This window comes from Pleurodeles waltl, chromosome 1_1, assembly GCF_031143425.1.
Source record: "Pleurodeles waltl isolate 20211129_DDA chromosome 1_1, aPleWal1.hap1.20221129, whole genome shotgun sequence".
NCBI lineage: Eukaryota > Metazoa > Chordata > Amphibia > Caudata > Salamandridae > Pleurodeles > Pleurodeles waltl.
This window is the reverse complement of record NC_090436.1, coordinates 712,341,779-712,368,129: the sequence shown is the minus strand read 5'-3', so window position 1 is coordinate 712,368,129 and position 26,351 is coordinate 712,341,779. Positions and strand designations below refer to the sequence as shown.

General features: G+C 44.4%; 1 protein-coding gene across 1 annotated transcript in view; it reads left to right on the top strand.

The window, feature by feature from the left end:
* Positions 1-26,351, top strand: part of FBN2 (fibrillin 2) — a 1,006,102-nt gene that overhangs the window by 799,237 nt on the left and 180,514 nt on the right. Inside the window, exon 35 of the mRNA XM_069227289.1 lies at positions 10,935-11,057. Coding sequence (XP_069083390.1) covers positions 10,935-11,057 — 123 coding nt within the window. The remainder of the gene's footprint in view (positions 1-10,934; positions 11,058-26,351) is intronic.

Sequence of the window (26,351 nt, the reverse complement as noted above, 5' to 3'; positions counted from 1 at the left end):
TCACTACTTTCTGTTGAAAGACAACTGCGCCACAATGGCTACTTTTGGCAGCCTTATCTTGAAGGGAGCGGACGAGGGTGCCATGCAATTGAGTCAAAGGAGGGACAGTGAGCAAAAGAAGAGGCAAGCCTTCTCGCCAGGATGTCTGCTGCCTGAATTCAATGTAAATGTGTGCATTTGTTTAATCTGCAAATGTAAAGGCTGTTTGGAAACCAGTATTGGCTTTAATTGATGGAGTCACTTGAAGCTTCATGATGACACAGATTTATTATTCTTGAGAGATATTATTAGGGTGTTACTAGCTAAGTCCTGGAGTACATGCTTTTTGATGGACAACTATAAAAACAAAATCCACTAGTTACAATCTGATTGCATGATACTAAAACAGATACTTTGAAAGTACCTTATCTTAGACCTGACCTTTTGCATTTTATTGGAGAAGCTGATCTTAAACTTTGTGTAATGCAAGTTTAAATTTGTGACTTAAATGTTCACAGTGCTTTTTGTAATAGACAGTGATTTTATAGCACAAAAACTGTACAAGTCACTGTTCCATGCTACACCAACCAGACTTCAATTCTGTAAATGTTTGGTTACGCTTGCAGACATCTGGCATTTTTACTGCTGAGTCCTACCTTATCAGTTTTTCTTGTGTCAGTCCTTGCCCAGGTGAACCTTCATCCCTGTTACGTGGACTACAATTGTAGCATCAATTATTTCTATGATGATGAATTATTTACATTTTTAGGAAGAAGTTTGAGCAAGATTGTGTCCCAAAATATCTGTTTAAGTTTATTGTTAAGTTTAAGTTTATTTATCATCTCATCTACCTTGCTTAATTCAGTTATTAGTCTTTGAGTGGAGTGTGTCATACAAAACACATAACTACCTAAATCTTTGAGTTTATCCTCATCACATATTTAAAAAATCCTGTCTTATCAATATAGGAGTCCCATACACCTTACTCTGAAACCCTGTTTACTCTGTACTTTGCTTGCATTATCGCCCTTGAGACCCTTAACAGGGACAGTAGTTATGTTTTTTTCCTCTTAAGGTTTATTCTGAAATCAGGCATATACGCAATATACGTTTGAGGTGTTTTTTCATCTTATAGTGATCATATTGTATTTTTCTGGAATAGATATTGTTATATTTTGGGATAGAAGTGCAGCCTATTTTGATGATAAAGTTGGAATTAATTTTGTGGAGGAATTATCCTTTGTGCAGGATGTTTTCAGGGATATCCCATTTTTTGTTACACTTGCAAGAGACTTATTAGCAGTAGACAGACACAATCATCTCCTGTTCCAAGTATATTTTCAGTAAAGCAACCTCTTAAAATATGATCTACAGTTGAGGAACCAGGAAAGATTAGACCCCCACCCAGGGTCTCCTTCCCAGCGGTGGAGGGACACCCTTTATGTCCTCAGGGTCAGTTTAGCAGAGAGTTCACAAATCAGACGGAGTCACCAACTGGAGGAATAAAGAGAAATTTATTACATGGATTTATAGCTTGAGCTAATACAGAGTCCCAGGAAAGTCAAGTGACTATCCTACGGAGGCTGCCCCTTCACTCTGGGGCACCCAACCTTATATACACACAAAATTGCTTAGTCAGAGGACAACTCCACCCCTAGCGCATTCAAGGTCCTCTACGGCCTTCAGAATATTTCAGGGATACACGTGTGGTGGGAGAAGGTACAGATGCAACTGGCAGGAGGTGGCAACGACCTGTACAAACTTGTTCTGGCAGTTACTGATTAAGCACGACAATTCTCGGAACTGTAATTGGAAAAAGTAATATGGCAGCGATAAGCAGATTGCAGCCCAAGGCTGCGAGCGTAAGGTCAATCATCAAAGTTCAAGAGGTTTGTCGAGCACATGGCAACATAATAAAGATAAACAGATGCCTAGCAGCTATGGTGTATGATTAACTTTATGTACATTTTCTCAATCCCTCCTTTTGCCATTGTGAGGCAAGTTTGAACGTCATTCATTGTCTATGTTAATGGACATAAGGTCTTTTATCTCCTGCTCAAGGGACAGCATAGCCGTGTGTTGAGGGGGGCGAACAGGCCAGGGGGCAAGGGATGCCATACAGCAACCGCACAAAGCAGGTAGGCACTGTACACAAAGACAACAGGTGAGGAATACAGCAGCAAGCACAAAAAGGAATATTAGTATCTTCCAGCCCCATTGGGAAATCAAGCCCCAAGACCAGTCGGTCAAGGACCATATTCCTTCATCTTGGTGTATTGTGGAAGCTATCATATGCAACCTTTGAATAGCTTTATACACTGAAGGGGCATTGTCTGGTATATAAATGCAGCAGCTCGATCCGATCAAAGTACACACTCCACCACGGTCTGCCAAGATAATGTCAAGAACCATTCTGTTTTGAAGAGTAACAAGGCGGTCAGCAGCGAGCTCTGCAGTGATGTTACTCAGAGCTCCTGCTGTTTCATTTATTGTTGCTTCCACGATTCGTGTGAGATGTCTGATATCCCTACTGTTCATCATAGGGCCCCAAAATGGAAGGACTCCTTTAAAGTAGTCCAATGCTTCTTGTGCTGAGGTATCTTCTACAGATATTACCCCTCTCCGAGTCCTGTGGTATTGAGGGCCAGCTGTGTAAGTTGGTGGTAGTAACCAAGCAATGTAAGACGTGCCGGTCCAGGTGGGTACCAAGGAGGTGTAGGCATTATTACCACAAACAAAATACGAGTTTCGTGATGGTATCATGGTAGGCCAATTAGTTCCCTTCAATATTACTGTAGCATTACAGTTACTGGCACCTACACTTCTATTACCACTTTTCTGAAAACAAAGTGGAGCCTTGACCTGTGTTACAAAAAATCTTCGGCCAATCCGGGGTGTGGTATTAAAGGATAAAAAATATATGTCAGTAGACCTATTTCGTCGGTCAGCATATTCTGACTTTTCTTCCTTTGTTCCATAAACTCTCGTTCCAGTGGGCCAGCATAACCGGTATAGGTGGGTGACCAATAGTCCGGAATTAGTAGCATCCATTGAGGTAGCCCAAATGGCTGATAGTTATACCAGGCGCTGCAGGAGCCATCAAAAGAAAAAGGGAATGCAATATATGGCAACCTTCTTTGCACGGAACTCGGTAGCAAGCCACATATCCATCGATTTGTTCTATTTACAGCCAGCTGATGTTGCATAGATATGAAGGTATTGTTTTCATATTCCTTACGTCGTCCTTCCTCATGGGGTGGTAAGGAAACATGGCTGTGTTCTGGAGGCAGTGGCGTAGTTGGTGAGACCTCTGAGTCAGAATCATGTATTACCCACCCAATGCAGGACAGAAGTATCAAAAATAGTATCGTTATGGTGTGACAAGCGATACGTGGGCCTAATAGTCTTTTTAAATTACTTATTTTCTTCTTTTTCCTCTTGTCTTCTTGTATAACATCCATTTTTCTTTATTGCTTGTCCCACTAGCAGTTCAGTCCAACCTAGGTGCTGTCCGTGACTGGTGGTTGCTTCACTGTGGGGTGATTCCAGCAGTCCTATTGACACACTCTGGTCCGCCCGACAGTCAAAATCACGGCCCTGCAGCTATCGTCAGACTTAATACAGGGGACAAGCAATCAGTTCATTGTTCATTTTCTTATTTTCGTGGGCGGAAATCGTATCTTGTGGACTGTGGTATGGTATGGTCAGGAAACAATTGTTCAGTGTGACCAAAATCTGAGGGAACCTCCTGCAGCGCACTGTCGTTCTGTTTTTTTATCACTCCGCGTAGTGTTGCTGAAATGGTCCTCAGTCGTCGGGTGGTCACCACTTTTTATTTCATCAGAGGGTACGAGTAGGGGTACTTTCTTACAGTGGGATGCATGCATCCAATTCTTAGCTCCCTCGACTTTAACTGCTGTTCGAGTAGCAAGGAGGACCTGTCGCAGACCTTTCCATCGAGGTTCGGGACTCTTTTTCCGCTGGAAATTCTTTGTGAGGACCCAGTCTCCAGGTAGTATGTTGTGGCCTGGATCAGTGGATACAGATGGGAGTGCTTCACGCACCTGTTGGTGAATAGAACGCAAAGAATTAGTGAGTTCATTTAAATAGTCCATCAAAACAGGATGTTCTAGTTCTGAGTACTTGTGAGGTCGAGGGACCCCCCAGACATTTGCTGGCCTACCCATCACTATCTCATGGGGTGACAACCCTGATCTAGAGTGAGGCGTCATCCTGACAGACATTAAAGCCAGGGGCAACGCTTCCGGCCACCGTATACCGCGTTCTGCGCATATTTTTGACATCTTCAATTTAAGTGTGCCATTATATTTTTCATCTAGTCTTGCTGACTGGGGATGGTAAGCTGCATGAAACTTCTGGCGGAGTCCCAACCCTTCACACACCCTTTTCATCGCCTGCCCTACAAAATGACTCCCATTATCTGACCAGACACACCTTGGGACCCCAAACCGTGGGAAGAACTCCTTCAGAAGTACCTTTGCGGTGGTAAGGGCAGTATTATCTTTAGTAGGGTAAGCTTCTACCCACTTACTAAACATACAGACCACAACTAGGACATATTTCAAGTTGTTACACCTTTCCATCTCAATATAATCCATTTGTAGTACTTCAAAGGGATACGTTGGTGGGGAAAAATGCCCAGCGGGGACTGAGGCACCCTTCCCTATGTTATGTTGTAAACAAATCATACAGGATTGAACCAGTTGGTCAGCTACTCTTCTGATATTTTTATTAGACCAAACCGGATCAAGCAAATCACAAATGCTTTTCGCACTAACGTGTGCAGGACCATGGGCCATAGTCACTACTGGCAGCACGAATGCATCGGGTAACATCCATCTTTCCCTCTGTGACAGATCTGTCCAGCACAGCGTATTTTAATCTAACTTGGCCTTCCCTTCTTCTCATTCCTTTCTCTCCTGTTCAGTTGCCTCATCCTGTATCTTCCTGACACTCTCTACCGTGTTCCCAAATATTTCATGGGGACGAACCTTCTCTGTACTATCTACCACATACATGTGTCCTGTCTTTGCATACGCTGTATCTTTTGCTGTCTGATCGGCTAGGGCGTTGCCCTGTCCAGTTTCATCTGTCACCTTTTTGTGTGTACTACACTTCATGATAGCCATTGTTTTGGGCAACGCCAGGGCAGAAAGTAAGTTAGTTATAAGGGTCCCATGTTGAATACGTGTCCCATGTGAAGTGAGGAATCCTCGTTCTGCCCACAAGCGACCAAAATTGTGTGCTACGCCAAATGCATACTGACTGTCCGTGTAAACATTCACATTAAGTCCTTTACTTAACTCACAGGCTCGTGTTAGAGCTATTAATTCTGCGGCCTGAGCTGAGTTATGTGGTATTCTAGCTGTTTCAACTACAGTGGTAGCTGTTGTAACTGCATAGGCTGCAGAGGTAGTGCCATCGGGTAGCTTGATGCATGAGCCATCTACGTATAATATGCCATCAGGGTCTTTCAGTGGAGTGTCCTGTAAGTCCACTCTCCCTTTTGTTTCATCCTCCGTCCGGAGAATGCAGTCATGTATGTCATCATAAGAATCTTATGTTTTTTCAGTAATTTGGCAATAAAGTGGCAGGATTGAGCGTGTTGCACCTTTTTAATGTTATATGACTAGCTAAAAGTGTCAGTTCATAAGTAGTTAATCGTGCATTAGTAAGATGCTGTGTTTTTTTTTGGTTTAATAGTGCGTCAACAGTGTCTGGGACCAACAGGGTGAGGGGTGAATCCATGACTATCCCGGCCGACTGGCGCACTGCGACCGCTGCAGCGGCTACTGTCCGTAGACAACTCGGGAGTGCACGGGCCACTGGATCCAGTAGGGCCGAAAAATAAGCACAGGGGCGTTGTTTGCCGCCATGCTCTTGGGTTAACACTGATAGTGAGCATCCATTTCTCTCGCTCACATATAACTGAAAATCTTTGCGATAATCAGGCGTACCCAGTACAGGTGCTGTGCAGAGTGTATTTTTCAATTCATCAAAACCAGACTGAAAATCATCATTCCATTCAATCTTTTCAGGACAATCTTTGTGGGTGAGATGCAAAAATGGTTTTATCAAAAGAGAATAATTAGGAATCCATTGACGACAGAAGGAGGTAATACCTCTATAAAGGCCCTAACGTCTCTCTGTGTCCTTGGAACCGGTATGTCTCGTATAGCTTGTATTCTCTCAGCCGTTAACGTACGTCCCTCCTTAGACAGGAGGTGTCCTAGGTATATAACCTCCTGTCTACAATACTGCAATTTGGAGAGGGAGACCTTATGGTGATGGTGTGCAAGATGTTTCAATAAGGCTACAGTATCTGTTTTACAATTTTGTTCTGAAGTGGATGCTATGAAAAGGTCATCCACATATTGAACCAGCGTCGAGGAGCAAGGAAAAACAAGGGCATCTAATTGACCCTTGAGGGCCTGGCTAAAAATGGTAGGCGATTCAGTATAGCCTTGTGGAGCACGACAGAACCGGAAACTGCGACCACCCAGTGAAAACCCAAAGATGTGTCTACTATCTGGATGAATGGGAATGCTAAAGAATGCATTCTTAAGATCGATAACAGAGAACCAAGTAGCGGAGGCAGGTATCATTTTTAATAATGTCGTAATGTCAGGAACAACAGGGAACTGGGGTATTACAATCTTATTGACCGCTCGTAAATCAATAACAAATCGGAGTCCTGGAGACGCGGTGCCATCAGATAATTTTTTATGAACAGGAAGGACAGGACTGTTACAATCATTACCACGCATTTCTTCAATGACACCCAAATCAATCAACTGGGTCACAATATTTTTGAGTTGTTGTTCAATTTGTTGGGATAATTTGTATTGGGGAAGACGAGGTAATTTGGCATTGGCTTTCAAGCGTATGACATACGGTGGTATGTCCAGACATCCAACATCGTCCTTATGTGTGGCCCATAAAATGTCTGGCAAATCTCGAAGTTCGGGTGGAAGTGGTTTTGACAAAAATTGTGATGGGGAAATATTTGGACCTAGAGTGACATGAACTCCATCCGGAGAGCAATAAATGGTGGCATACAATTTCTTTAATAAATACAAACCCAATAAATTCTCACTACGGGCCGAAGTAAGAATGAGAGGGGAGCTAATAGTGTAAGGACCTATAGCAACATGCAGTGGCTGGGAGACGGGGTTAGCCACCGGAACACCAGAAAAACCCATAGAGACGTTATTATTGCCAGACAGAGGGACCCCTTGGACCTCTACCTGTTAAACAGAACTTTTGGTGGCCCCAGTATCTACCAAAAAATCATGTGGAGTACCGTCTAATTGTACCTCAACGTGAGGGCCATTCTGCCTAACAGGAATAGAAACTGGTCCCACCCCCCTCAGTCGAAGGCTGTCCTAGTCAAAGGAGGACCCCAGACCTTCATACGCATCATAGTCGTCATTAAAATATTGACGCTGGGATGAAGCATCAAAATAATTCGGGTGGGGGGTACTGTGGGACCGTGAAGGGGCCTGCTGGCAGGGTCTGTCTGCAGGACCAGACCTACCGCGTGGTCTGTAGTCCTGTTGCGGTGGGGGCATGGGGCGGCCTGTGAAGTTGTCATTATTGGGGCAGTCATTCTTCCAGTGGCCCTCCTGCTTGCAATAGGCGCACTGATTGTAGGAGAGGGAAGAACGGGGAGGGCGTTGGGACTGCCTTCTGTCATTGGGAGGTCCTTGTGACCTTGATCTGGACTGCTGTTGACAGGGCTGAGGGTAGGCCTGCTGAAATAACACCTTCGTTTTTAACTTCTTCGTTTTTTTCGCGTTCTTTCCTTGTTCTTCTATCTCCCTGTTCTCATAATATTGGGCCATTGTCAATATTCCAGTGTCAGTAGAGACTGGCCACGTACTTTCACACAATTTCAATTTTTCCTTTATGTCTGGTAATAAATTGTCCACGAATTTGTCAACAAAGAGTCTTATCCCCCCTTCAGTAGTCATGTCTTGGCCGCTGTAATCAGAAAAGACACCCTCACACCTTGTATAAAAGTCTGAAACACCCTCGTCCTTTTTCTGTTTACAGGCGGCCAATTTATCCCAATTTATCCTGTGTGGTGCAAGTATGGTCTTCATTAAATCCAAAATACGCAGTGAGAGAGCCAATATAAGTGGGTCTGGTTTCGCTCCCCCAACCCTGTCTGTTTCTGCTGCTTGCAATTGGTCCCACGTGCCCCCTAGTTCAGCATGGTCGTGCCTCCGTATTTTTGACCATACTTCCTGCGGGACTACTGCTGCCATTAACAGGTCAATATCGGACAACGTCATAGTACATGATTCAAGTATTTGTTGCAATTCTTTATAATATCCTGCAGGGTTCTTACAGGGGTCAGGTAAGGCGGCTTTTAGGGTATATGTTTCAGATCTTTTCCATGAGATGTGTACCCCCATTTGTTGAAAATGCCCTGCGGTAATAACTTGGCCAGCGTCACCCGTCACCGGTTCTCGCCAAACCGGCGGAACCTCTCTCATGGGAAACATGGATGCCCTTATAGAAGGGCTACATGTCCACAGGCAGTCCCTATATACAAGAAGAGTAACAACATAATCATGTAGACCAGAACCAAACGGCAGTCCAGTAGAGGCGTTTTTTCGGAGGTCCACCAGTCCTGCGGGAGCTGAGGAACCATCATCCTCATATTCTTGTATTATAATGTTGCACATAAGGGTGGCTGCATGTAACTGAACTAAACTATCCCATTGTTTCATAGTGTGGACAATGTCCCTGACCCGATAGTCATTCCAATTAGTCATCCACCTCGTGTCATTTCTTCAATGACATCTTCCTCTTGTGAAATAGAGAACAAGTGTCCGCGCAGGGTGCGCTTTCGCGGGGTCATGGGGTGGGGGGTATGTGTGGTGTCTAAACAGGAGTCAGGGGTGGGCCAAACGGGGCCAGTCGAGGGGTGGGTACAGTCGGGCGGGGTGTATCCTCTATAGGTCTGGTGACAGGAGGGGTGGTGGTGGGTGGCGGAGCAATTGCCTAAGATCCAACCGGGGGTGGCACAATAGGGTCACCTGGTGCAGGTTGAGGATGTAGTGTAGGATATATTGGTGGAGTATATAACGGGGGTTTATCTAACATATCGTTTAAAAGGAGGTCTTCCTCTTGTGGCTTATCCACTACTGTCCTGGAAGGGTAACACTTATCAGTTTGTAAGTGAAGCCTTCGGTCATGTTCTAAAATTTTCTGTTGATGTTCAGCTACGTCAGAGTCATATACCTTTTCAGTCACCGTCCTGGTCTTATGTCTCTGTAATTCTTTCTGTGCCTTCCTACGTCTTTGGTCTGCTTCTTTCTGCCAAGTCCGTAGTGAATCAAACATCCCTGGTTACTTTTTGTCACAAACAAACGTTCCTGTAAATAGTCTAATTTATCTTGATCAAATGTCCCGTGAATAGGCCATTGCAAATCAGAACTACCTTTGGTACTTTTTCTCCATATATCAGACCAGATAATCGGACCTATGCCATATTTAACATATATATCATAATTCGGTGTCCTGGCCGGAGGAGCGGGGCATGTTTCCTCCAGGCGGGAGTCCCTACTGCAAAGACAAGTACACAATTTCCTGAAACAACTGAACGCTGGCATTCTGTCAGTATTTTTTTTTTTTTTTAATTCTTACACCAGTGGTTTGAATAAACCAAATGAGTGGCAAATATGCCTTTTGCTTCCTATATACTAAAATGACAACTGAGGTCAGTCTTACCACTGACGTCGATCTTTGCAAAGAGCAATAGAAACCGTACAATACTCACAGACCTATTTTTAGACAGGAATCTTTCAACTCCCGTCCTTACCTGACACTTCTGTTATAGTCCAACAGTTGGGGACTCCAGTAGTTCACGGAAAAAAGAGACCCGAATTCAGACAGCGCCAGGAGAAGTCGAGCCGGCTGGAAGACACACAGTGGAGATCCGCAGGTCCACGACAGAGAACGAAGCTCAGAAACTGGTGTGGGGCGCATCCCTTAGAAATCCAATTGTGAGTCCTCCGTTACCTGGTCGGTCCCCTGGATGCCTGACTCGGGTCCCTGTTCGGGTGCCAACTGAGGGACCAGGAAAGATTAGACCCCCACCCAGGGTCTCCTTCCCAGCAGTGGAGGGACACCCTTTATGTCCTCAGGGTCAGTTTAGCACAGAGTTCACAAATCAGACGGAGTCACCAACTGGAGGAATAAAGAGAAGTTTATTACATGGATTTATAGCTCAAGCTAATACAGAGTCCCAGGACAGTCAAGTGACTATCCTACGGAGGCTGCCCCTTCACTCTGGGGCACCCAACCTTATATACACACAAAACTGCTTAGTCAGAGGACAACTCCACCCCTAGCGCATTCAAGGTCCTCTATGGCCTTCAGAATATTTCAGGGTTACACATGTGGTGGGAGAAGGTACAGATGCAGCTGGCAGGAGGTGGCAACGACCTGTACAAACTTGTTCTGGCAGTTACTGATTAAGCACGACAATTCTCTGAACTGTAATTGGAAAAAGTAATATGGCAGCGATAAGCAGATTGCAGCCCAAGGCTGCGAGCACAAGGTCAATCATCAAAGTTCAAGAGGTTTGTCGAGCACATGGCAACATAATAAAGATAAACAGATGCCTAGCAGCTATGTTGTATGATTAACTTTATGTAAATTTTCTCACAGTAAAAAACTGGTTTGTAAATAGAAGCCTTTGGGCTGTGGATATGACATTTAAAATCGCATGTACCTCATTTTGATCATCTGATAGCCACTCAGAATCACAAAATATTTTATGAAAATAACCTTTGGTGTGTAGCCTTTTTGTAAGTAAATTCATCCATGATGAATATGTGTCTGTTTTGAATAAATAATGCAAACTGTTTGAGTGTGTAAGCAGTGAGCTGAAACCATTTTTATTTTTTATGATCTTCTAGATATTGATGAGTGCTCCTTCCAAAATATTTGTGTATTCGGTACATGCAAAAATTTGCCAGGCATGTTTCGTTGTATCTGTGATGACGGCTATGAACTGGATAGAACTGGAGGAAACTGTACAGGTATTCATTTGATGATTATATTTCATTCTCTATTTATTTTATCTTTATTTACATTATTTTTAGAATCCTTCATGGCTATTCAGCATACCTTTATTCATGTGTTTTCTGTACAGCTAAAACAACACACCATAATAATTAATTGATACATGGGAAACTGAGTGAATGTCTTGTTCAGGTCTCTTAATTTGTCACATCTGTGGTCTAAGTTTAAGTTTAAAAACAATGACTTTATGCTTGGCTCTGAAGTAACTCATCCAAGGCACAATTAAAGGAGGCCCAATAAATGGACTGGTATTTTCTTACTAACATAATTAACAATACCAGAGGCATCAGTACCTCTTGGGACCAAGTAAATTTGGGCCCATTACAAGTTGGACCCTGAGTGTCCACTAACAAAGGAGGAGTTAATAGGGGATTTGGTAATTTCATATCTGATTGCTCAAGTAATTTCTCATTTTGCCACAGACTTTCACTTGAAAAGTTATGGTGCAGATCTCATAATTCATAAAAAATGATGCAATCCAGGGCAGAATGTGTACTTTGTATTTACTTCCCAGTGCAAAACATATTTTCTGCTGGAAATGTGCCTGAAAGTAGCACAAACCAGTGCTTTGCATTACAATGCATCAAGGGATTATTCCATAAGTGGACCACCTGTGAGTTTTGAAGCAAAGCCGCATCTACCTACAACACTACATGGGTCTTGCACCAATAAATCACTCATCTTGACATTGCTGTTAACTTTGAGAAATGCTTTTATTTTCCCAAACCTTTCCAACTTTGGATTTGTGTATACATATTTCAGAGTGTGACAAGTTCAAAAATGTGTCTAGGCATAGTATTTTGTACTGGAAGGGCACCCTTCTAGTACAAAATGTTTCCTAAACTGACTCAGACACTTATGCACTAAAGTATAAAGGTGTATGTGTGATGCTAGGCAGCCTGATTGTGCACCAGCACTAGGGAAGGAGCAAGACAGTGCCATTTTAGCAGATATGGCTCTTTCCTGCTCTCTTCCTCTCACGCAATGCAGTGCACAAACTTTGGTTGCTGTGCTGCACTGCATTTCATGATTTTTTAGTACATATCACCTTTAGGTTAGTTAGTTGACATACTTCAAATTTGTGCTGCTTTCATCTATGATATCTCACACACCTTCTTCAGTAGAATCAAACATTACATCACCACACCTTCAAATGATACCTTACTACAAATGTGTTTGCTACTTTGAAGCTACAACATTGTTTCTGTATATAATCCCAATAGTACAATAATACTGCAGCCTTACAACTTTATTGTATGAAATTATGTTTATTATATGTGAGTGTAAATACTTCTACCTTACTTCTTTGTATATTCTGTGCAAGGGCAAGTAGTTGATGGGAGCTTTACAAGATTGTTAGACCAGAATGTTACATTTGTAACAATAGCTATTGCATAAGAGTTGAACGGCAGAAGCTATTCTTTTCTGTGGATTCCCTAAGGGGACATGTACGGCCAGGTGTACAAACATTTAGAATAGCGATTTCCAAATCACATTTTCTTTTCCGAATCGCTTTTTGGTAATCATTATTTTTAATGTATGAACATTTTATTTTTAAATTAATGATTCCTAGTGGGTTGCAAATCAACCTGGACACCTAGCCTGCCACTTGCCTGTGGCTTCCAGACTGATCTAGTGATACCTCAACTGTCTGGGTTTTCCCGCTGGGGTTTTCCTGACCAGGTTTTCCCACTCACCGTTCTTCCCGCCAACAGAAGGTCCGCCCACCACAGGACCTACTTAATGCAGGCTTCAGCACGTCTGTGCATTGGGCACGCTGCTTGTGTGCCAAAGGCACATTAAAGACAAGCCGCCCACGCCTGGACTGTGCCCAGCTCCATTACCCCTGTCTCACCCATCCCCCAAAGATACACCATCGCTGAGCTCTACACTCTCCACCCCGGATGCCATAACAAACACTAGCACCCTGCTGACCCACACTCCACAATAGGACTCTTTACCTACACCCACTTCCATTTCACCTGCCACAGCGCACACACCAGCCCACCAACCAACCACACCCCGCACACAACTCAGGCACCACCTTAACAAAAACACCATCTCATATGCGCCCTTCTCAACACACGTTCACTATGTAAGCATTCCACCGAATTATGGGACCTCATTGCTACCCTCGCACCCAACATTGTCTTCCTCACCAAGACCTGGCTCAACCCCCACATACACCCCAGACATTGTTCCAGTGATCCCTGACGGATATAAAATCACACACCAAGACCACACCAACAAGCCAGGAGGAAAAACAGCCATCATCCTCAAAGGGAACATACAGTGCACCACCACCATTACCAGCACCAGCACCCCTAAGGAACATCTCAACTTCAAGCCCCACATGGACGACAAAACAACAATCAGAAGCACCCTCACAAACTGACCCCCAGACCCACGCTCCAGCTACTGCAACACCATTGCAGACTTTATGGTGCACCTAGTTTTAGACTCCAAGGACTACATCTTCCTCGGCGACCTAAATTTCCTCATGGACGGCCCCAAAAAAAACAACACTGCACACCTCCTCGACAGTATGAACAGACTCTGATTGACCCAGATCATCCACAACCCTACACACACCACAGGACACACACTGGACCCCATTTTTACCTCCAGAAACTGCGTCAGATACAGCCATGTTACAGAACTCACATGGACCAGTCACTCCATCATCCCCTTAAGCATCTACAGCTCCAACACCTTCACCCCCAACATGACCAGCGCCCCCCCACGAGGTGGAACTAAATATAAGAGACCACCTGGGTGGACGCCTTCAACACCTCCAACCCAGCTACCACCACCAACCTCGAACAGGGAGTGAACAACTTCAACGCCTGGATCACCAACAGGATTGTCCCCATGAATAGCAACATCCAGTGAAAATCATCCAAAAAGGCCGGCTGGTACACCAAAGAACTCATAACAGTGAAACAAGACAGCAGACAGCTAGAGAGGAGATGGCGCACCAGCGAGGACACCTTTGACAGAGCAGTCTTCAAGACCTCCCTTAACTTGTACCACTGCCTGCTGAGGGCAACAAATAAGACCGCCCTTGCAACACACATCATAACCAGTGCCAACAACCCCAAGAAACTTTTCAACATTGTTAAGGAATTCTCCAACCCGGCTGCCAGACAAAACAGCATCACACCCTCACAGAAGCTGTGTGACAACCTTGCCAACTTCTTCCACAACAAGATTACAACACTATACAGAAACTTCAATCCCCAATGCCCACCTACGGACTTCCTCAACAGATACGCCACCACCATAATTCACACAAACCACATACAGACCACCTTGAACACCCTCTCCAACCAGGACAACACCTCCACCATAAAATCCATCCACTCAGGAGTTCCCACAGACCCATGCACGCACCACATTTTCAACCTTGGAAACCAAAGGATCGGCCAGGAACTCACCACCCAGTTCAACACCTCTATCAACACCGCAACATTTCACAATGCCTAGAAACACACCAAAGTCACACCACTACTCAAAAATCCCTCCGCGGACCCCAGCGAATCCAAAAACTACCAGTCAATCTCCCTTCTGCCATTCACAGCGAAGGTACTGGAAAAGATCATCAACAAGCAACTCATTACATACTTGGAGCAGAACCAACTACTCAATACCTCCCAATCCGGCTTCCACAATAATCACAGCACCAAAACTGCCCTGATCGTAGCCACCAACGACATCCGAACCCTCCTCAACCAAAGACCAACAGCAGCTCCTCCTGGACCTCTTGACAGTCTTCAACACCGTAGCCCACCACATTCTGATCGAAAGACTCCACCACATTGGCACATTGGCATTCAAGGGGATGCGCACAGATGGATCACCTCCTTCCTCACCAGAAGAACCCAGAAGATCTACCTCCCACCTTTCATCTCCAACCCAAGGAGATCACCTGCGGTGTCCCAAAGGGCTCAGCCCCACCCTCTTCATTGCATATATTACCCCACTGGCCAACATCGTCAGATACCACAGTCTCAACATAATTTCCTACGCAAACGACACCCACCTTATCCTCTCACTCACCGACAACCCCCCACCACCAGAACCAACTTCCAAAAGTGCATGACAAGCATCGCTGATTGAATGAAGAACAGCTGCCCACAGCTGAACACAGATAAGACGGAAGTCCTGCTCTTTGGCAACAGCATCAACACAGTGTCAGGGAGACCAGATCCTCAGGGACAGCTCCAAAACTTTGATAGAAATATCACACAGCCTGAGAGGGTCCAAGTGGGGAAAAAGGGGAATCGGAAGGGAACAGCTGGGAAGGAGACCTGTAGGAAGCAAAAGGTTAAACAACACAATATCAAGATATTATCACATTGATTTTCACTGGACTATGATTCTAAGCGTTGTCATACTGGAACCATGGATAACTTAAGAAAGGACTATAACTAGACCTCAAGAAGTCTGGGTACCTGGAAAGGAATCAAGAATGGTTAACACAATGTTTCATATGAACTTTTCCTGAAATGTCACATACTGTCTAGGAATATAAGAACCTTCTAGAATAATGTTTCAGAACAAACATTGCATCTTTACATGAAGACAAAAGGTAATCTAAAACATTCCCTTCAAAACAATAGGAATTGTACTAAGGACTTAGGCGGTCATTCCAACCGCGGCGGGCGGCGGTAGCCGCCCGCCTGGCGGGAACCGCCGAATGACCGCACCGCAGTCAAAAGACCGCGGCGGTCATTCTGGCTTTCCCGCTGGGCCGGTGGGCGACCGCCAAAAGGCGGCCCGCTGGCCCAGCGGGAAAGACCCAGCAATGATGAAGCCGGCTCCGAATGGAGCCGGCGGAGTTGCTGGGGTGCGACGGGTGCAGTGGCACCCGTCGCAATTTTCAGTGTCTGCAAAGCAGACACTGAAAATCATTGCATGGGCAGTGCAGGGGCCCCCAGGGGCCCCACGACACCCGTTTCCGCCATCCTGTTCCTGGCGGTTTGGATGGCGGGAAGGGGGTCGGAATCCCCATGGCGGCGCTGCAAGCAACGCCGCCATGGAGGATTCCCTGGGCCAGGGGTAAACCGGCGGGAAACCGCCGGTTCCCCTTTTCTGACCGCGGCTTTACCGCAGCGGTCAGAATGGCCCAGGAAGCACCGCCAGCCTGTTGGCAGTGCTTCCGCGGTCGTTGGCCCTGGCGGTCGGTGACCGCCAGGGTCAGAATGACCCCCTTAATATGTATATAGAATGTAACATCTTAAATTTAACACCTTAGCAGAAAATTCAAAAGCCCTAGATAATTGTGTGCACTTCAGGAAACACTACACATCAAAGTTTTAATTGCCATGAAATGATCGCGCTCACTGTATGCGATCTGAACACCTAGGTTTAAATGCAGGAAATGAATCGCACACACTGCCGATTCCAACAAGTATATGCAAATCCCTTGAAATTATCACACACTCTGTAAGCGATCTGAACAGCAAGGTTTAAATGCGGGAATGAATCGCGCACACTGCCGATTCCAACAGGAATATGCAAATGCCATGAAATGATTGCGCACTCTGCAAGCGATCTCAACATCAATGTTTAAATGCAGGAATGAATCGCGCACACTGCCGATTTCAACAGGAATATGCAAATGCCATGAAATGATTGCGCACTCTGTAAGCGATCTAAACATCAAGGTTTAAATGCGGGAATGAATTGCGCGTCTTGCCGATTCGAATGCCACCATGCAAATGCCAAGAAATGGTCGCACACAATGAGTATCAAGAGTTTAATGCCAGGAATGAATTGCGCGTCTTGCCGATTCAAATGCCACCATGCAAATGCCAAGAAATGGTAGCGCACACTGAATAACAAGAGTTTAATGCCAGGAATGAATTGCGCATCTTGTCGTTTCAAATGCCACCATGCAAATGCCAATAAATGGCAGCACACACTGAATAACAAGAGTTTAATGCCAGGAATGAATCGCGCGTCTTGCCGATTCGAAAGCCGATATGCAAATGTCAAGAAATGGTTGCGCACACTGTTGCTGACCCGAATCTCAAAAGTCAAATGCCAAGAATGAATTGCGCGTCTTGCCGATTCGAATACCAACATGTAAATGCCAGAAACCACGATCACATTCACAAGCAAACATCATTAATAGTGTTTTTCAAGGTTAAAGTCTGCAATGCAAAAGGTTAACATACTGCATATAAACACAATGCATGAATTATGCTCTTGCATAAAGGCTGGGTGTTTGCATTCTAGTCGCCCGTAGAGCACGCACTGCCCTGATGTTGACAGTAGTCCCCTCTCCCAAGCGTGCTCTAGGGCCTGGTTTGCCTGGGTTAAGACGATGAAAACGTCTCACTAGTCATGGATCATGAACATCAGATGCGGAAACCCATGAGTTACTTTCAGTACCGTAACCTTTCCAAGAGATCAGATACCACAGGTTACGACCTCAAAGTTTGGAATCCAACACCTGTTTGACTTCGTATTCCACTTCCCCCTGTACTAGAACTGGAGCTGGTTGTGAGTGTACCTTCTGGACTCCTTTTTTCAGGATGGAAGTATGGAACACTGGATGAATACGCAGTGACTGGGGCAACTGCAGTTTATAGGTCACTGGATTAATTTGCTGGAGGACAGTGTAAGGACCTATGAATTTGGGATTAAACGTGCTTTTTTAAAATTCTATATGTCTTGTAGAAAGCCACACTTTATCACCTGGTTGGTACTGAGGTCCTTCACAATATTTCTTGTCGTAGTGCTTTTTGTATTTTTGTTTAGCTTTTTCTAAATGCTGTTGAATCAGTTTCTGGATTTGGTGGAGGTGTTGAATCGTTTCCAACACAGCTTGGGTAAGAGAGCTTTCTTGAGAAATCGTGATGGGCAAAGTGTCAGGATGGTAGCCAAACAAACCAAAAAAGGGTGTAACACCAGTGGAGGTGTGAAATGAGTTATTGTAGGCTAACTCAGCTAACCAGAGCATTGATGTCCAGGAATGAAGTGCTTTCTCAGCGTAAGCACACAGATATTGCTTCAATGTCTGATTCTGTCTCTCAGTTTGAACATTTGATTGTGGATGATGGCTAGTAGATAGTGTGGACGTGACTTGAAGCGTTTTGCATCACGTTTTCCAGAAATTGGAGGCAAATTGCGACCCTCGATCGGAGAGAATCATTTTCGACAGCCCGTGATAACGGACTACTCTATTCAGTAAGATGGTTGCCAGTTCACTGGAGGTGGGCAATTTCTTACAGGCAATGAAATGTCCATATTTCGTGAGACTATCTACCACCACACGCGCACCAATTGGGCATCAACAAAGTTCCCGGTAGCCCCAGAATCTACGAGGGCCTTCTTGAAATAGTTATTTTTCTTTACTTGAACTTTTATGCCCAGCTTGAGATGTCTAGACTGTGAAGGGTCCACGGTGACACCCAAGAGCAACCCTTCTTTACATCTTGGGTGATTTAGTTTTCCGGCTCGACTTGTGCATTGGCTGCAAGTTTCTGGACAGGACCTTGTTTGCTCTTTGGTTTGATTGGACACTCTTTGGCGAAATTACCCTTGTGCCCGCAATAAAGACATTGTCCATTCTTTCTATGTAGATCCTTTTCGTCTTTGGTCAAAGGCCTCCTGATTCTTCCGATTTCCATAGGTTCAGGAGTTCTCTCTTTCTGGGTAATCGATTCTCTATTATTGTGAACACGCCAGGAATATTTCTCAGTCTTTGTGCGTGTTCCCCTTCGTTCTGCTAGACGATGATCCAGTCTCAAAACAAGGTTTATTAGATCTCGACAATCTGTAGGCTGCGGGTCTGTTTGAGCAAGGATGTCCTTTAACTCATCCTTGAATCCTTTGTAAAACAAGGGCACTTGCTTTTCTTCAGGCCAGGATGTCTTGGCTACCAGCATATTAAAGTTAGCTAAGTAAGACACTAGAACCTGGTTACCTTGTCGCAAGTCTAATAGTTCACGATCTGCCGACAATGTCACAGTTCTACGATCAAACACTCGTTCAAACTCACGAACAAAATTTCTCCAGTTGTAAAGCACGGGACTGTCTTTACGCACAAGAGAAATTGCCCAGGTGGCTGCGTCCCCAGTCAGGTATGATTTCAAGAAGGCAACCCTGGATTGGGCATCAGGGAAATTGTGTGGTCGGCAGGTAAAATGTAATTCCACTTGAACCAGGAAAGATTGCGCTTTCAGGGGATCGCCTGAGAAATGTTCTGGAGGAGCTAGGGGAATGGCTGAAGGAACGTTGAGGGAAATGTTCGTAGGAGGATTACCTCCAGAAGCTTGAGAAGAAGGACCAGGCCAAGACACACCCAAAGGACTTTGTTCCTTCTTTTCTACCCTTTCCTGCAACTGACTCACTCTCTCAGCTAAGCTGGCTGCTATATCCTTTGATGACACTACCTCTGCTTGGAGCTGCGTGATAACCTTGACTAGCTCATCGAGTGTGGCCATGCTGAGAACGCACACAAACCAGGAGGATAATTAATTTGTGGGCTCACTTCTGTCAGGGAGACCAGATCCTCGGGGCCTGCGTACACTCCCAATATGTCCACCACTAGACTGCTCCAAAACTCTGATAGAAATATCACAGAGCCTGAGAGGGTCCAAGTGGGGGAAAAGGGGATTAGGAAGGGAACAGCTGGGAAGGAGACCTGAGGGAAGCAAAAGGTTAAACAACACAATATCAAGATATTATCACATTGATTTTCACTAGACTATGATTCTAAACGTTGTCATACTGGAACCATGGATAACTTAAGAAAGGACTATAACTAGACCTCAAGAAGTCTGGATACCTGGAAAGGAATCAAGAATGGTTAATACAATGTTTCATATGAACTTTTCATGAATTTTCACATACTGTCTAGGAATATAAGAACCTTCTAGAATAATGTTTCAGAACAAACATTGCATCTTTACATGAAGACAAAAGGTAATCTGAAACATTCCCTGGAGAACAATAGGAATTGTACTAAGGACTTAATATGCACATAGAATGTAACATCTTGAATTTAACACCTATGCAGAAAATTCAAAAGCCCAGGATAATTGTGTGCAATTCAGGAAACACTACACATCAAAGTTTTAATTACCATGAAACGATCGCCCACACTGTAAGCGATCTGAACACCTAGGTTTAAATGTGGGAAATAAATAGCGCACACTGCAGATTCCAACAAGTATATGCAAATGCCATGAAATGATTGCGCACTCTGTAAGCGATCTAAACACCAAGGTTTAAATGCGGGAATGAATTGCGCACACTAACAATCCCAACAAGAATATGCAAATGCCATGAAATGATCGTGCACGCTGTAAGCGATCTGAACATCAAGGTTTAAATGTGGGAATAATTCGCGCACACTGCCGATTCCAACAGGAATATGCAAATGCCATGAAATGATCGCGCAATCTGTAAGCAATCTAAACATCAAGGTTTAAATGCGGGAATGAATCGCGCGTCTTGCGATTCGAATGCCACCATGCAAATGCCAAGAAATGGTCGCACACAATGAGTATCAAGAGTTAAATACAAGGAATGAATTGCGCGTCTTGCCGATTCGAATGCCACCATGCAAATGCCAAGAAATGGTAGCGCACACTGAATAACGAGAGTTTAATGCCTGGAATGAATCGCGCGACTTGCCGATTCGAATGCCACCATGCAAATGCCAAGAAATGGTAGCGCACAGTGAATAACAAGAGTTTAATGCCAGGAATGAATTGCACGTCTTGCCGATTCGAATGCCACAATGCAAATGCCAAGAAATGGTAGCGCACACTGGATAACAAGAGTTTAATGCCAGGAATGAATCGCTCGTCTTGCCAATTCGAAAGCCAATATGCAAATGTCAAGAAATGGTCACGCACACTGTTGCCGACCCGAATCTCAAAAGCCAAATGCCAAGAATGAATTGCGCGTCTTGCCGATTCGAATACCAACATGTAAATGCCAGAAAACACAAGCACATTCACACGCACAAGGAAAATCTTTCAACATGAAAACTAGGCCTAAAAATTTGAATGCCTTTGAAAACAGGGTCGAGGGCCCAGCCCGACCTCCGTCTTACCACCCTGTTCAAGGATCACCAATACAATGAAGGGCAAAGCCTGGAAGGTCAAAGTAGGCCTCTGGAACAGGAGCTCAGGAAGTTGCTGCTGCTCTGCCCCGAGACCTGTGAATAGTGAGCACGTGGAGCTGGGCTGGCTCCCTTATATAGAGTCCGGCCCTGCCCACAACCACACCCAGTCATGCTGTAGAGAAAGCTTCTGGAAGGTCCTAGAAAGGGACCACATCCTAACATACTCAGTAAGTCTGCAGCAATACCTTGCAAAAGAACAGTTATTGCAAACATCATTAATAGTGTTTTTCAAGGTTAAAGTCTGCAATGCAAAAGGTTAACATACTGCATATAAACACTATGCATGAATTATGCTCTTGCATAAAGGCTGGGTTTTAGTCGCCGTAGAGCGTGCATTGCCCTGATGTTGACACACAGAGAATGACTCCTGGTGGTCATCAGACCTAGGACCCGCACCCACTCCCTCCGACCATGCCAGAAACCTCAGAATCATCATTGACAACACGCTCACCATGAAATCACAGATTAACCCTGTCTCCTCTGCCTGCTTTCTCACTTTACGCATGCTATGTAAGATATTCAAGTGGCTACCTCTACACATGAGACGCCCTCATCACCAGCCGACTGGACTATGGATGAATCACCGCACACCTCCTACAGAGACTTCAGGCCATACAGAATGACGCTGCCAGACTCATCCTCGGCCTTCCCCGACAAACCCACATCACATCCCACCTCAGGCAGCTCCACTGGCTCTCCTTACAGAAGAGAAGCCAATTCAAGCTCCTGACCCACACACACAAGGTTCCACACAACCAAGGTCCATGTACATTAGCCACCACCTGAACTTCCACAAGCCGTCAAGAAGACTACGCTCTGCCTCCCTTTCACTTGCCCAAACTCCCCGCATCTACTGATGCAGAAGTGGAAGACACTCCTCTCACGCTGCAGCAAAAACCTGGAACAGCCTCCCCACACACCTCTGCACTATCACCTTACTTCCGGAATTCCAAAGGGCCCTCAAGACCTGGCTGATCAAAATAAGCCTCCTGGACCTGCAAGTGCTTGGATACCCTATTGGGTGATTAGCCGCGCTTCATAAATCCTGATTGATTGATAGACTGATTGACTAGGAATTGGAGCCATCATAGGGATAGTTGCCTGCTGGGGTCAGCAGACCACCATGCCTACGATTGCTTTTTAATAATGCATACTTTATTTTAATGCAGCCTGTTTCCTGTAACAAAGTAACCCCCTAAAGATCATGCAGGTATAATTCACCTATATTTATTGAAGCTGTATGAAACAACCCCAGTCAGCATTCACCTTCCAACTGCTACTTCAATCTACTTTTCCACTCCCCACAATCTGAATCAGGACAGGGTACAGGATATTACATTCTAAGAAGGCATGAAATGCTAACAAGCACAGAAGCAAGAAGAAATTTACACTACAAATTCTATTAAAAAAATAGGTTTTGCACTCTTTCTAGAGATCCCTCTTAATTGTGTCCATGGGGTAGCACCTCACAGCTTCCATTCTTAAGGTTTGATGACTCTTCAACAAATTGGGACACTGATTTGCTTCTTTAGAAACCACTGGATCCATGCAAAGCAAATCACATTTCACTACTCTCTTTGAATTCCAAAATCTGTAGTCCTTGGTCCTCACAGCATTTTTGAACAAGGCAATCACATTCACAGATTTGCCAGATTTACTAAACTTAGAGAAGCCTGAATTTAAAGTCAGAAGTTTTATCTTCATCCAATCACTTATCTTCACTTTGATCACTTTCAATTACTTTCAGTCTTCAAATTCACTTTTTCTCTTCGAAATTTTCTTTTCCTCCCTATCCATCCATTCACTCTTTCCTGCCACAGGATCCACACATTCCCTTCTTCTATTTATCCAACTGGGACACATCTTAGAGTTGGGCTTTCTCCCTTTATACAGTTCAAAGCTAGTTATACTCAGACCTCAAGAAAGTTTCCATCTCTCTAGAAGTGAGTTGCCTGCAATTAACTGTTAAAAAAGCAGAAGGATAAACCCCCTGGTCAAATTTCTCATTCAAAAAAGCAATAACAGCTCATGTTTGTATGTCTTTATGGAACTTACTATTTTGGTTTCTGGCCACTTAGAATACATATCTATACAACACAACACATACACCCTCATTACAACTTGTGTCCGCCGCGCGGCCGCCAATGCAGCCGCACTCCCACACTGGCCATTTGGAGATCCCCACCGGCCCAGCGGGGATCTCGCCCGCAACACGGGATCCGGCTCCAAATGGAGCCGGCGGTTTTGCGGCGGTGCGACGGGTGCTTTTGCACCCGTCGCGCTTTTCACTGTTTGCTATGCAGACAGTGAAAAGCTCCATGGGGCCGTGGCAAGGGGGCCCCTGCACTGCCCATGTCAGAGGCCCCATGGGCCCCGCGACTCCCCTTTCCGCCAGCCTTTTCATGGAGGTTCATACCGCCATGAAAAGTCTGGCGGGAGGGGGACTCATAATCCCCTGGGCAGCGCTGCAAGCTGCGCTGCCCTGGGGGATTACAACCGCCGGGACCAAAGTGGCAGGAAACCGCAGGTCCCGGCGGTGCGACCGTGGCGCTTCCGCCACGGTCGTAATTCCATGGGAAGCAGCCCAGCCTGTTGGCGGTGCTTCCGACGAAACAGCCCTGGCGGGGGTTGTAATGAGGGCCATAGTGATCCACACTAGATACAAAACTTGGACCAACTATGTCTACAGTTATTTTTTCCCATGGTCCAGAAGCTATCTTGCGTACTCACACAAGTTGTGTTCTACATTTTAATATTTTGTCACTGCTCAAACATTCAGTGTAATCTCTCACCTTCCTTTCCAAGTTCATGCCTGGCCACCAGTATTCAGTACTAATATGTTCTTTTATTTTCAATATACCTATAGGGATCTCACGTGCCATTGAAATGAGGCAAACTCTCAAGCTTGCAAGTACTACCAGCCTACTTCCTTGCAAAGTTTTATCATACTCCAGTTCACTCAACCACTCATCTTCTTGTATGACACCACCCATCACTTCGCAAACCTTCAACTACTCCCCATAAAATTCTCTATCAAAAACATCCCCAAGTTCACTCACATCATCCAGCTAACATGAGCTCGAAAAAAATCAGCTAAAACATTCTTTAATCTGAGGACATATGTCAAATTACATTCAAACTGCTTTGAAGCTACTACCCATTTCCAAATTCTATAAAAAATAGAATTGATACCTTTGCTCATTGATATCTCTTTAAGGGGTTTATGAGCCATCTTAATATCAAAGACACTTCCCCACAACAATGTTTTAGCTTATGCATAGCCCAATATATAGCCAAAGCCTCCTTCTCGATAATAGAATAATTTATTTCCACACCCTTCAAACCTCTAGAAATAAACAGAATGGCTTTCTCCTGACTGTCTCTTACCTGTATTAAGACAGCCCCCAGACCTTTTTCGCTAGCTTCAGTCATTAAAACAGGATCTTAACCAGGTTCAAAACCAGTGAAGCATGGAGCATTCTTTATATCTGATTTCAATCTCACACCCTAACTATCACACTGAGGACACCAAAAAAACTCCTTACCCTTCTTGAATAAGGCTCTTATATTCGTACACTTCTTTTCAAAGATGGGAACAAATTTGCTCCAGTGTACTGCAATGCCAAGAACCTTCATTAGGTCCTCTTTGTTAGAAGGACGTGACATATCATTTATGATATTTACTAAATTGTGTTTGGGTTGAATCCCATCTGTAGATATATGATTTAACGCTTGACACATTAAACATACATTTCTGAAACTTGAGACTCAGACCACTAACTTCCAAGCTACCAAAGACCTCCTGTAAATGTACATTATGGGGGTTATTCTAACTTTGGAGGAGGTGTTAATCCGTCCCAAAAGTGACGGAAAAGTGACGGATTTACCACCAGCCGTATTACGAGTCCCATTATATCCTATGGAACTCATAATACGGCTGGTGGTATATCCGTCACTTTACCATCACTTTTGGGACGGATTAACACTCCTCCAAAGTTAGAATAACCCCCTATGTTCTTGTGGATTACTGCTGAATACTAAAACATCATCATGAAAAAATCCTTATCCAAGGTATAGCCTTTAGTACATCATCCATTGCCCTTTGGAAAACAGATGCAGCTGAAATTACTCCAGAACGCACTGTCACATATTCACAGTAATAACAGTTCTTAACTCTTGTGACAAAGGGGGAAGCTTAATCTGGTGGTACACAGATGTCAACTCCAGAGAGGAAAATTACTTTGAATTACCTAAGGAACTCAGCATTTCAGTTATAATAGGAAGAGGATAATGGCCCACAATTACCCATTTGTTGAGCTCCCTAACAGCAATGCAACGTCTCACCTTACCACTCGCTTTTCTTGCCATAACTAAGCCAAATATTCCATCATGCTTCAGTTTCTCCAATTCTTGTACTATGTCATCCTTTACTTTTAGCACAACATTCCTGACTTTACACACTTTAGGTACAGAACTTGGTCTGATCTTGATCAAGTAAAGGGAATTTTTCTAGCATCCCAAACTATCCTTGAAATCACTCAGAAAAACTGAAGAATAATCTTGTAAAATATTCACACTTTCAATCTCACAGTTGTAGATTCATTGGGATCCAGACATACCATTACATCTCTCTTATGGATCCAGCTTATGAGAGAATCTCTTTTCTCTGAGACATATACTTTCCCAACAGCAAGCCTTTCACGAAAGTCAATACGACTGTTAAACTAACCTAATAACTTAATGGGTTCACATCTATACCCTTTTGGCCTTACGTCAAGTTTGTACAATTTCACCTTGCCTTTCAAGTTAACATCATGGAAAACTTTCAGTATTAAGGTAATCTCAGCCCCAGAGTCAAATAACATTTTAACAGGGGCATCTTCAAAAAGCACTTCACCAAAAGAATCTTCTTCTTCATTCACCCGTACTTTAACAGAATTTAATTATGCTGCTTCTCAGAGGTATAGATTATTTCTCTCACTTTCCCTTTACCAGTTATGGGGCACATTTATGAGCCCCTTGCACCCCCTTTGTGTCACTTTTTTTGACGCAGTGGCAGCGCATTCCTTGCAACCATATGTATAAGGCCATTCAAAGCCACTTT